At 49.8% G+C, this 12,636-nt stretch overlaps 1 protein-coding gene across 4 annotated transcripts in view; it reads right to left on the bottom strand.

Annotated features, from left to right (window-relative positions):
* Rbm19 (RNA binding motif protein 19) overlaps positions 1-9,945 on the bottom strand; it is a 115,734-nt gene extending 105,789 nt beyond the window's left edge. For all 4 annotated transcript variants that reach the window (XM_008847469.3, XM_008847468.3, XM_029570559.1 and 1 more), the window contains exons 1-7: positions 9,797-9,945; positions 7,368-7,550; positions 5,844-5,957; positions 5,638-5,676; positions 5,322-5,514; positions 3,478-3,713; positions 1,984-2,064 (exon numbers count right to left, since the gene is read on the bottom strand). In XM_008847469.3, coding sequence (XP_008845691.1) covers positions 1,984-2,064; positions 3,478-3,713; positions 5,322-5,514; positions 5,638-5,676; positions 5,844-5,957; positions 7,368-7,550; positions 9,797-9,832 — 882 coding nt within the window. In that variant the 5' untranslated portion in view covers positions 9,833-9,945. The remainder of the gene's footprint in view (positions 1-1,983; positions 2,065-3,477; positions 3,714-5,321; positions 5,515-5,637; positions 5,677-5,843; positions 5,958-7,367; positions 7,551-9,796) is intronic.
* Positions 9,946-12,636: the final 2,691 nt, after the last annotated feature.

Here is a 12,636-nt window from a genome sequence, read left to right as displayed (position 1 = left end):
TTATTTTGATATATCACAGTGAAAGATTTATCGTCCTCTTTTTTTTTTTTTTTTTTTTTTTTTTTTTAAAAAAAAAAAAAAAAAAAAAAAAAAAAAAAAAAAAAAAAAAAAAAAAAAAAAAAAAAAAAAAAAAAAAAAAAAAAAAAAAAAAAAACCTGTCCTCAGAGACAGGAAAAGAAAACAATAAAAGAACGTATAACAGATTATTTATGAGTGACAGATACTTCCTATCTGAACTTTCTAGAAAAAGTCTGCTGGCCCCATGACCAATACAAAGAGCTGCATTACTACTTCCAACAGTTAATAAAAAAAAAAGGGAACTCTGCTCCAGGTCCCAGCATGTCAAAGCGCATTCAAGGAAGAGCACATGTACTAGAGCTCCAGCTGCCCACGTGACACCTCTGGGACGTGGTAAACTTAACTGCAGTTTTTCCCCTATTGGATTGGCCTGGAGTCATGTCTGATGTCTGTGAGGCATTTTCATGATTGCTGAGTGAAACAGGAGGGCCCAGTCCACTGTGGGTGATGCCAAGCCTGGGCCATCATAAAAAGGCAGGCTGAGCACAGGCCAGAGGAGCAAGGCAGTAAGCAGTGTTCCTCCATGGTCTGTAACTCGGTTCCTGGCCCCAAGTTCCTGCTTGACTTCCCTTAAAGATGAACTGTGCTTTGGAAGTATAAGATGAAATAAAGCCTTTCCTCCCCAAGTTTGTTTGGTCATAGTTATTTATCTTAGCAACAGACAGTAACTAGGACAGCGCAAGACACAGGTGGGTCATAACATATTTTGAGGAGGGGGAGAAGGTTTCAAAATAGCGCCTACAGAAGGCATACTTTAAAAATAAGGCAGAAGTCACTGTTTACACATGAAGAAAAACACTGGCTCAGTGGTTAAGAGCACTTGTTGCTCTTGCAAGAGGACCTAGTTTGGTTCCCAGCACCTATACCAGAGGACTCTAACTACAGCTCCCAGCTCCAAGGAATCCAGTCTCCTCTTTTGAACACATGTATGCAGGCACATACACTTTTAAAGCAAAACAACCACTAGTGAATATATGCCCCAAAAGTATCCGCATCACCACGGGGCCACTAGTGTGGCTGCCCAGCTGCATTCAGTCTGAGGTAGGACACCTACAGTACTTACAGCAGTGTCTTAGCCCCCAGCTAGTTGGTGCCCCACACTCTCAGCTTAGTGTGGACTGAAACTTACAGGGTCATCCTCATCAAGGAGACTTGGACATTCTTGTGCTTCAGCCCTTCTTGAATTTTCTGTGAACTTCTGTAGCTTTCATGAAATTAAAACCATTCTCTGCTACTCTCCACCCACAGCCAGCAGACCAATGGGCCAAAGCTGGTCCCTGTTTGGCAAATAAAGTTTTACTGGAGCACTGGCAGCCCCATTTGCTTTATTTCCTTGCTCAAAGCAGGGCTGGGGAGCCACAAGGGCCATACTGACTCTCAGGGTTTTGTTTCCCAGCAGGCTCCATCCCTTCGTGTGTGTACATGTTCAAATGTGTGTGGGTGTATACATGTGTGCAGGGAGGCAGAAGGATAACCTTGGGTGTCATTCCTCAGGCACTGTTCACCTTGTTTGTTGAGACGGTATTTCTCACTGGACTGGAACTCACTAAGCAGACTGTACCGGCTAGCCAGCGAGCCTCAGACCTCCTCCGGTCTGTGCCTCCCCAGCACCGGGATTCTAGACACATGCCACCAACTGCTGAATTTCTTAAGTGAGTTCTGAGGATTGAACGTAGGTCCCCAGTGTGTGTCTGTTCAGCAAACACTTTACCCACTGAGCTATCGCTCCAGCCCCATGGCTCATCCCTTTTTATCCACCCTGGGGCAGATGTCAGGGAATGTTAGACATCTCCTGTCTTAGTGCCTGAGGAACTTTTCAGTTCCATTCCATCTAGCTCAGGGCCTTGCCTGACCCTGGCACCCCCACACTCCCTTCTCTCCATCCAGTGCACAGTGAACACAAACCTCGGTGACGTTGAATGGGGCTCCCCGTAGCTTCACAGTGTAGGGTGTGGTGGGCTCCTTCTGGCTGACTGGTTTCTCAACCTGAGTGATCACAAAGAGAAAATGGCCATGGTTAGTGCCTGGTACCTGTGGCAGGAGGTGGCAGGGGCACCCTGGTGTTCGAAGAAGTGCCTGCAGCCAGGGGAGCTAGAGAAATCCCCAAGTATCTGTGCCTGCTGCAAGCTGAGCCTGGATGGAGAAGGAAGCTGCAGCTGTGGAGTCTTTACTGTGCTGGAGATGAGGGCTGCATGCAGAGCTAGGTAAGTCACGGCACATCCACAGAGGCTGCTGGTCCCCAGAAGGGGCTATAGCTACCACTAAGGCAGGGCTTGCCCTGTGCCACATACTGCCCAGCAATTTATAGTATCTAGCACAATTCTACCGGCATGCTGAACTTAGGATACCACAGTTCAGGAAGTCAAACAACTCCAAAGAACCCCTGATCTTGGTTTCTCCTTAGGTGCCCAAACCTGCCCTCACTAGAATTCTTCTGGAAAAAGCCAGTCTTGGGCTGCTATGTACCACCTAACTGCTTTACCACATGTATCCCAAGGGCTGCCTTGGCTTTAGCTGTATGACCACTGGCTTACACAGTGCTGCTAGACCCTGTGGGGCAAGACAGTATGGTCACCATCCTGAGGAAGAATGGCCCAAATCCCAGCAATGCAGGGACTGACACACACTGTAAAGAATGTCACAAGAAGGTGGAGATTAGAGGCCTGCGGGGTAGAAACATCTTACCCAACGGTGATAGTCACGAAGGGTTAGAGCTGGGATGGGAACTGCCATATAACCCGGACAGGACAAGTTGAGTGGAACAGGCAGCAAATGAAAGGAGGCCAGGCCTGTCCTTTTGGTTGAAAGTGAAGAGCACAGGAGAGGCCATGCTCCTGGTGAGGGAACAGCCCCACCCAATGTGTCTAAGTGGCCTGTCTCTGCAGAGGACCCCCTGTCGGGACACTAGGAGGTGTCCTCAAGGTCTCAGCCATCTTTATAACCTCAATTTCAGGGCCTAGCAGAGCTGGCTCTGAGTTCTGTGACCCTGGGTGAGCCACTGCTCATCTCTGGATGTTTCCACAGCAGTGCAGAGACTGACGAGATTCAGTGACTTGCCAGCAATGTTACCTACCCAGCATGCACTGACCTTATGTTTCTGTCAATGATAAGCTTACCCACCTGTATCCTCGTGCTGCTAAACACAAGGCAGGACCAGCCAGCTCAATTAAACTGCACAGCTCTGGAACCAGGGAGCCTCCCCAGGCCAGTATAGGGATATAAGTCAGGAGGATACCCTGTGGGCAAGCGGCCTTTCCTCTGTGTCACACTCCTAAGGAGGGGGCTGCAGAGACCCTGGCCAAGCCAGGCCCAGAGACAGAGAGACAGAGAGACAGAGAGACAGACAGACAGACAGACAGACACACACACACAGAGACACCGACCCGCCCCAGCAGCTACCTGAGGCCTCTGGCTCCCGGGCATGGTTCCCTGGCTCTCCTGATGGACTGGGGCAGCAGGGGAATCCTCTTCCTCAGTCTCACTGCCTTCGTCACAGTTCACTGCCTCATCTTCACTGTCCTCATCCTCACCCTCAGAAGAGGAGGACACCTGTGCCTGCACCATCTTGGATCTCAGGTAGTCCATGTCGGACAGCTCCTTCTGGACTGCCGCCTTTGGCTGCTGGCCTTGCTCCTCTGGAGAAATAGGGGTCAGCAACCTTTGTGAGCAGAGCAGGCACCTGAAAAGGCCAAGGGGAGCTTCCCTAAACCTGTGCATGGCCAGAGGTGACACACCCTCTGGGCCTCACACACTGGTAACCCCAAAGAACCCCTCAGGACAGCCACACCATGTGGCATGTGTATTGTGTGTCACACATGAAGAGCTCCGTGGTCCTCTACCACCATCCTGTCTTCCTCAAGCCCCGCTTTCTTTTATTGAAAATTTTTATTATTTTTAACTATGTGTCTATATCTGTGTGGGTATATGCTTGAGAGTAAAGGTGCTCAAGGGGGTCAGAGGGGCCAGATCCCCTGGACCTGGAGTTACAGGTAGCTGTGTGCCGTCCAATGCTGAGAACCAAAGTAGGTCCCCTGGAACAGGACCCGCTTAACTGCTGTACCATTTCTCCAGCCCCCTTTATGCTCACAACATGTGACATATAAAGGGATCTGCAAACTAAGGAAAAACCCCTTACCCACACAACCCCACCTTCCTCCTGCAGCAGGAGTTGCACCATTTACCCGTTCAGCAACACCCCACACTATGCATGGGAGTCGATGACGGTCCATGCTGGACACTAGATGTGTGCATGTGCTCGTCCTGCAACCTGGCACTCTGCATCCCCGGTACTCAGTGTCCTTTGCACTTTGGCGCAGTACTATGGCGCACTTTGCATTAAAAGGACACTGTATGACACTGTCTGATGACAAGAGTTATGGAGAGGAAGCGGGAAATGGGGACGAGTTATCAGGGAAGCCTGGCTGAGCAGAGAACGGTCACCTTACACTACAGCCTGAGTGACCCTCTGAGCACACTGTGGGCCTGTCACTCTGTTCAGAACCCTTCAGTGGTTTCTTGTGCTTAGGATAAAGTCCAAACCCCTCAGCCCTGCCTGAGGTCCCTGACCCTTTCTCCTAGCTCCATCTCTTCCTGCTCCAGTCCCCATAACTACGCTGTGTCTCTCCAGCTCCTGCACCTTCCTGCCTCCCAATCCTCAGTCCCACAAGTCCTCTGGAGCTCGACTTATCAGAGCCTTTGCTTTAGCAGGCCTAAGCTGTGACACACTCATCCTTACCTGTAAGCCAGCATGACTGTGGACCACAGCACTGGGATTCTGGCTGTGACTGCCTACTTAACAGCCACACCTGAGCCCATGAAGACAAGACCCCTCCCTTCTTCCACAGCAGCTTCCAGAAAGCTTTCCTATGCTCTAGTCCTGCCTCCTCCTCAACATGCCTGTACCAGACACCATCTACTGTGCACTTACTGCTGTCTCTCTGCTCTCACCAGCATGCCTGCTCCACAGGCATGAGGACACCTGTCTTCTGCTCTTTGCCATGGCCCCAGTCCCCAAAGCAGTGCCTGGTATAATGCCCATACTAGTGAATATTCGTAGAGTCAATGGCAGGCTGAGTAAGTGACCAGACCCGCCTGAGCAGTCACATCTGCGTGTGGATGCTTGTGGCCAAGACAGCTGGAGGGTAGCACCTGGCTGGCTCTTTTCTGTTGTTGACACCAAAGCTCCAATGCCTGTCAATATGAGGCCAGGCATAGGCCTGTGTGCAGTAGGGATGTGCCCTCACCTTCAGGCTCCTCCCTGGCTGGCTCCTCCTCACTCTCCTGGCCCGAGTCAGAGTCAAAGTTCAGATAGTCACTGGCTGGCTTGATCCTCCCCCTGGAGGGCTCAGCATCCAGGGCATCATTCGCCCAAGTGGCCACCTGGGTCCGCTTCTGATGAACTGATAGGAACTCCTGGAACTCGGCATCTTCCTTCAGCTGTGGCAGGTACAAGTGTGGGGAGGAAGCAGAAGAGTAAGGCAGGGTTTAGACAGCCTGACCTCCTTGGCCCTCCATCCTCTCACCCCATGTGACCTTCCCTATCATCCACTCAACTCTTACCTTCTCCAGGTCATTTGGCACCTTTTTCTTCTTCTTGTCCTAAAAGCAGAAGGGACACGGAGGGTCACATCAATGATGGGGAGGGGAGATGGAAGTGCACTGCCCTGGGGTCACCCACCTTCTGGAACTATCCAAGAAAGATACTGGCCTCCCTCCCAGCAAGTGACCACCCAGCTGACACTGAGATGGGAGGACCACCTGCATACTTTCTTAGTGTCTGGGGGAACGGAGTCTTGCTGCTTGGACTGGCTCGGCTTCTGGGCATGTTTGCTCCAGGCTCGGGGCTTCGTTGGGTCCCCAAAGGACTTGCAGAACTCCACCTACATGGGAAAAATGATGATTTTCACACTTGCTGCGAGGCCCAGGCAGGCATGTACTGCCCTTCAGCAGTGGCCAACACTGACATGCAGTGGCCAACACCCTGCTGAGCTGATTAAAGCCACTGTCCCCAAATCTAGATTTTGTCCGCTAAGAAGTCATTCTAACAGCACACAGGCACTGCCTCATGTGCTCCTCAAGCATCAATACTTTGAGCCTTCCCGTACAGGCTGATGGAGCTGCCACTGTCCCCACTTCTCAGACCAGGGCATTAAATTAGAGACCAGGTGACCTAGGGAGCACGGATGGGATGGACTGGTACCCAGGGCTCTTGGGAACAGGAAGCCCACTTTCACCACCTATGCCAAAGGATGTCTGTAAGATGACAATAGCTTTCATGGGGCAATGGAGAGGGACGACTGCCAGGATGACTGTTGACCAAGAGACAGGCTCAGATGGCCTCAGAGGACAGGTCTAAGGCACTGCCACATGGGTACACAGAAAAGTGTACCCCTCTAGTCCTGGCACCTCCAGTACACTCCCAAAAATGCTCATTGGGAGGGCATTCCCACAAGCCACTCCCAGACAGTTCAGGCTGTCACTGGTCAGCAAACCACTTTCCTTGGGGTGATACCTGTTTTAAAGTAATTATTTCCACAATAATCGTGTGTGTTCAGCGTATAAAATTCAAATAATAGAAAAGAGTATAATGAAAGTTAAAAGTACTTTAATTCCTATATCCAGAAACTACTGTTACTAGTTTGGTGAAACTCTAGCCCCTGGCTCTCTGTGTATGTGCCACATACACAGATCAAAGGCTATGGTTGTGTATAAATAGGATTGAGCGACACTTGTCTATCATTGGGTCTTTTTTTTTTCCTTTTCTGTCTCAAAAAAGCACCGTTGCTTTATCACATTATTAATGCACAGGCAGCCTGAGCAAGACTGCCTCCTGCCAGGGTAGAAGCCTTGAGATTCCCTCCTGGGCAGGGTAGGCCCATCCTCTACTCCCTCAGAACCCCCGTGCCCCATTACGGCACTGCTGACGCTGAACACAGTAGGCAGTTGGCTCTGTGAGGACAGAGGTGGGGATGTGGTCATTTCTGCAGACTCCTGACACGGAGTAGAAGCTTCCTAAGTGTTGGCTTTTGGGTGAAACAAATGATGTGTGCCTGTGCTTCTCAAAGGGTAGTCTGCAGGCAAGCAGTCTGGGCTTGCTGGACATATCTACACATCAGAAACTCTGGAGGACCCAGGAAACAGTTAACGGGCTGTCAGGTAAGTGTCCTGCACTTGAAAGCTTGTACACCCCTGAGGTAGGACAAAACATCAGAGGCTAAAAAGAGGACAACTCTGAGACCAGAGTGCTGAGAAAAAGGCACACACGGAGTGAGACAGTCTGCCAGACTTACTGTGATTCGGGACGTGTCAATAAAGCTCCGGTTGAAATGGCTCAGTGCCGTCTGGGCCTCTTCCTCGGACTTGAAGCCTATGAAGCCAAACTTTCGGAACTTGCCATCTTTGGTGAACTTCAGGCTGCAGTCGGTCAGTGTACCGAAGGCAGCAAACAGCTGCCGGAACCGTTCCTCCTTCATCTAGGGCAGAAGGTGCAGTGAGGGAGGAACCTGGGGTCCCCAGAGAGAAGGGACAAATGTGCTGGAAACCGAGAGGTCCAGACATTCTGAGGGTGGCGATGTCTGCTTTTCAAGCAAGGGCAGGTCCCAGTGGTGAGCCTAACAACCAGCTGAGTGGCCTTGAGCAAGCCTACTCTATTCATTGAAGAAATGAGACTCTGGGGGACTTTAAAGTCTCCCCTCCTACCCTGTGGCTCCTCTGTGTTGACAGGACCAATGACAGCATCTGCTTGTGACATGTCAGATAACTAACCAACGCTGGTCAGAATAAATGAGTGAATGGGTAGCTATGTAAACCTTTGCTAATTATGGGAGAGATGAACGGCACCCACTGAAGATGCCCATATCCCAGGATTATAATATACTGCAAAAGGAATTACGTAGTCCTGGCTGGACTAGATCTGGAGATCCTCCTGCCTGCCCTTCCTAGCCCTGACAGGAGTGATCTACCATCCTCAGCTACAGCATAAGGGAGCTTTCAGATGTGACTATAAATCCTGTGATGGAGCCAGGCGTGGTGGCACACACCTTTAATCTCAGCACTTGGGGGAGGCAGGCAGATCCAGGCCAGCCTAGTCTACACAGTGAGCTGCTACAGGGAGACCCTGCCTCAAAAAAAGAATGCTGAGATGATGAGATAAAGTGTGGTGTGGTGGTGCACATGCCTAGATGAAGCGGGGTGTGGTGGTGCACATGCCTAGAATCCCAGCACTGAGGGGACAAAGGTAGGAGAATGGTGAATTCAAGGCCAGCCTGGACTGCAAAACGAGACTACCTGAAAGCCACCAAACCAAAACTAGGAACCCAAACTGTGGGAGGGGCGGATTCTGGGTAATACAGGTGGTTTAATACCATTAGGGTTTCATAAAAGGGAGGTAAGAATCTGAGACACACTCCAAGAGGGAAGCAGCCAGGGAGGGAAATCAGAAGTCCGTATGAGGTGGCCTTTGAAGACTGAAGCTGCCAGAAGCGGTCATGAGTCAGAGAGGCCAGTAGACATTGAAGAAGGTGAAGAAACAGATCCCCTAGCAGGTGTGTCCAACCTACAAGTCAGGCATACCAAGATAGCAGTAATGTGGTCCAACAAGTGTTCAAAACCATCATCCAAATGGTATTGTTTAAACTACCCTGTTACTAATAACAGGAAATAAACACATGCTCATGATAAGAAGTCCCACACTGCAGATAAGAAGTCCCAGACTCCTAGCTTCCCACCTAACACCTGCCAAGTTAACCCTCACCACTGAGTTTTCTAGACCAGGATTTGTATGTATGGTGATGGCCCCACCAACAACCAAAACAAATATAATTTTTTCTTCTTTTCTTTTTGAGACAGGGTCTCCCTGTAACCCCAGCTGGCCAGGAACTCATTATGTAGACCAGGCTGGCCTTGATCTCAGAGCTCTGCATGCCTCTGCCTCTTGTGTGCTGGGATTAAAATCCCAAGTCACTAAGCCTGCCGATTTTTTTTTTTTTTTTTTTGAGACATCCTCTTGCTATGTAACCCAGGCTGGCCTCCAACTCACAGTATTTCTGCTGGTGACAGGTGTGCTCAATCACACTTGGTTCTGAAACAAGTGTGCCATTCAGGAATAGAGACAGTGATGTAGTAAGAATGTGTCCCTGGAGTGCTCTGAGTCCAGTCACCTATGACTACACACAAGCATGCATATCTTCCCTAACCCGCACGTGGTTACGGAATGCCAACAGAGTGCCAGGTTCTGTGTTCATGGCTGGGTCCCACCTCCACTTTATGGAGAAATGGTTTAAACCCATCGCTCAGCTTTCCTACCTCTCCTAAACAAACAACTGAAGTAGAACCCAGGTCCTCAGACTCATGTCCCCACGCGTTTCCCCCCAAAGTTTCCGGAGTGGAAAAGAAACAGAACAGCGTTGATCAATCACTAACCAACCACAAACGTGATGAGCCAGGGACCGTGGCAACAGGGCTCTCGGCACGGGGTTGGGGGGTGGCATCTCCCCGGGAGCACGGACATCCGGTCTGGTACCCACCAGGTGGCAATAACCAACAATAGTGGCAGTTGTAGTAACAAGAGCAGCCACTTTTCCTGGTTCCAGCGATCAGGACAGGTTCCCGCCCCTCTAGGTTCCGGCTCCCGAGTCCGCCCGAGTTAGAATCCCCTTCCGTCGGCTTTCCTTCCCGGGCCCGGCCCCGCTTCCAGATCCCCGGGCCCGCCCCTGCTTACCCCGTTCGGGAGGTTCTTCACGATCAGTCGCGACATGGCGCCGAGGTCCCTCTGCTCCTACTCCCGCGCCACGGTACACGGACTTCGCACAACTTTCACGCCGCCACCCTGGGCGCCGCCATCTTTAGAGAGTCACGTGACTCCGCCCGCTCCGGGCCCCTCCCGGAAGTGGGCGAGGCCTAACCAGAGCCTCTCAGGGAAGTCTCCAAAAGGGAAGGGGAGGCCTGAGCCTTGCAGTCTGCGCGGGCGGGCGCAGTGCGTTTTCTGGAGACGCCAATGCCCAGCTAGGCCGGCAAGGGGCACCAGTCTGCTGAACCTGTGCCATGGCCGTGGGGCACGTTTTCTGGGCCCTTCGCTGTTTTACTGTTGAGTCCCAAGAGAGCTCTGCGGATGAGAGAGTAGTAGAGATTATTGATTCCTTTAAAAAATTTTAACATCTATCTATCTATCTATCTATCTATCTATCTATCTATCTATCTATCTATCTATCTATCTATCTATCTATCTATGAGAGAGTAGTAGAGATTATTGATTCCTTTAAAAAATTTTAACATCTATCTATCTATCTATCATTCATTCATTCATTCATTCACTCATTGTGTGTGTGTGTGATCACACATGAGGAGGTCAGAGGACAATTTTCAAGAATCAGTTCTGTCTTTCCACCATGTGGGACCTAGGATCGAACTCGGGTCCTGTGGCTTGGCGGCAAGCACCTTTACCAGTTGAGTCACCTCTCCATCTCTCGCTTCCTTTTGGGGATGGGGAACTGAGGCTAAGAAAAGCTGCCAAGGCACTGAATCAATGACTGAATATGCCACATGTATATTTTTATAGAATGTAAATATTAGCGATAAACAGCCCTATTTTACAGGCAGGTAAACTGAGGACCAGATGAGTGAAGCAACTTGCTCAGAGTGGTGTAGCTTCTAAGTAGAAAGGCAGATACTTGAACTGGGGGGTGCAGTAACCCACAATGTGTGTGTACCAACAGCCCCACAGGCATTACCCGGGGTTTTGCTGAGTTTTTAACCCTCACCTGCTAACCTGGTGGCTGAGTTCTTGACCAGACTAACCTCTGTGGGCTTTGTCCTGTAAACTGGGGGTAATTCTGTATTATCCTAGGCCTAACAATGCATGTAACATTGAACAACATCTTAAGATATCATTGAAATACTTTTGGCAGCCTTTCCTGGATCCACTGTTAGAGGGGGAGGTTTCAAATGGAAACCTCATTTTCTCTCAAGAAAGACCACATTTCTTTATTGTTTCCACAATGCCTTGGCCTCACTGAAGTCTGCCCAGAGCTTTTGCAATTTTCTTCATCTAAAAGACCCTTTGCCTGTCATCCCCATACTTCCCTGCTGTTACTGTTAGTAGGTTCATTGAGGTAGAAATCACACATCACACAAGTCACCCATTTAAAGTGTACAAAGCAGGCTGGCGAGATGGCTTAGCAGGTAATGGTGCTTGTTACCAAACCTGATGACCTGAATTCGATCCCTGGGACCCACACAGAGGAAGAAGAGAATGGACTCCTGAAAGTTGTCCTCTGATCTCCACGTGCATGGCATAGTGAGCACCCCCCTCACACACACACTAAATGAATATTAATGTAATAAAAATTATAAGTACACTTTGATGAACTTTAGTGTATTTTCAGAGTTTTGCAACCCTCTCACAGTCAGCCTTAGAATATTTTCATCCCCTCCTAAAGAAAGTCTGCATCCTCGCATGTCACTCCTGGGTCCTCTCCCCCTGTGCCTGGCAACCTCCAGTCTACCTGGACTGACCTATTCTGGACTCTTCATGTGAACAGAATCACACCTGTAGCTGACTTTGTGACTGACTTCCACTCCACTCCTCATCATGTTTCAAGATTCATTCAGGTTCTCTCAGGAATCAGTTTTCATTCTCTTTGTCTGAATAGTATTAAACAGCGGAACGTTTCCTGGATCTGTTCTTCAGTCAGCAGGTGTTTGTGTTGCTTCCACTCTGTGACTGTTCTGAGTAATGTTCTTATGAACACGTGTGCACATGTTTCACGTGGACATGTGTTTCGTTACTTGCGGTCACAGTCCTGGGAGTGAGACTCACAGGTCCTATGTTCACTGTGGTGGTTTGAATGAGAATGTCCCCTATAGGCTCCAAGTATTTGGACATTTTGTCCCCAGTTGGTGGCGCTGTTTTGGGAGGTCTTCGAAGGTGTGGCCATGCTGGAGGAAGCACATCGCTGGGGGTAGGGCTCAGAGAATTCTTAAGCCTTGCCAGATTTCCAGTTTCTCTCTCTGCTTCCTGTGCCTGCTTGAAGATTTAAGTGCTGCTTCTGCTCCAGCCACTTCACCATGCCTCCCCACCATGACAGACTCTAATCCCTCTGGAACCATAAGCTCAAATAAACTCTTCCTAAGTTCCCTTGGTCATGGTGTTTTATCACAGCAGAAGAAAAGTAACTAATACATTAACTTCTGGATGAACTACTGAACGGTTTTCCACACCAGTTACATTTCTGAGTGTACTGCATGAAAATCCCAGGTCCCCTCAGCCTAACGCTTCCGTTAGTTCTTTTCAAATTACAGCTGTCTGCTTCTCTGTTGCTGTGATTAAACACCCACCAACAGCATCTTCAGGGAGGAAAGGGTTTATTTGGCTTATAGGTTACAGTCCATCAGTGAGGGAAGTCAGGGATAGGAAGTCAAGGCAGGAATCAGAGCAGAGACCAGGAAGGAATGCTGCTCACTGGCTTGCCCCCCTGCCCCTGACTTGCTCAGCTACCTTTCTTTTACAGCTCAGGCTCACTTGCCCAGGGATGGCACTGCCTACAGTAGGCTGGGCCCTCC

Source organism: Nannospalax galili, unplaced genomic scaffold (assembly GCF_000622305.1).
Source record: "Nannospalax galili isolate Female #2095 unplaced genomic scaffold, S.galili_v1.0 scaffold120, whole genome shotgun sequence".
In the NCBI taxonomy this organism is placed as follows: Eukaryota; Metazoa; Chordata; class Mammalia; order Rodentia; family Spalacidae; genus Nannospalax; species Nannospalax galili.
The sequence above is the reverse complement of the archived record's forward strand: the minus strand, read 5'-3'. Positions and strand labels throughout refer to the sequence as shown.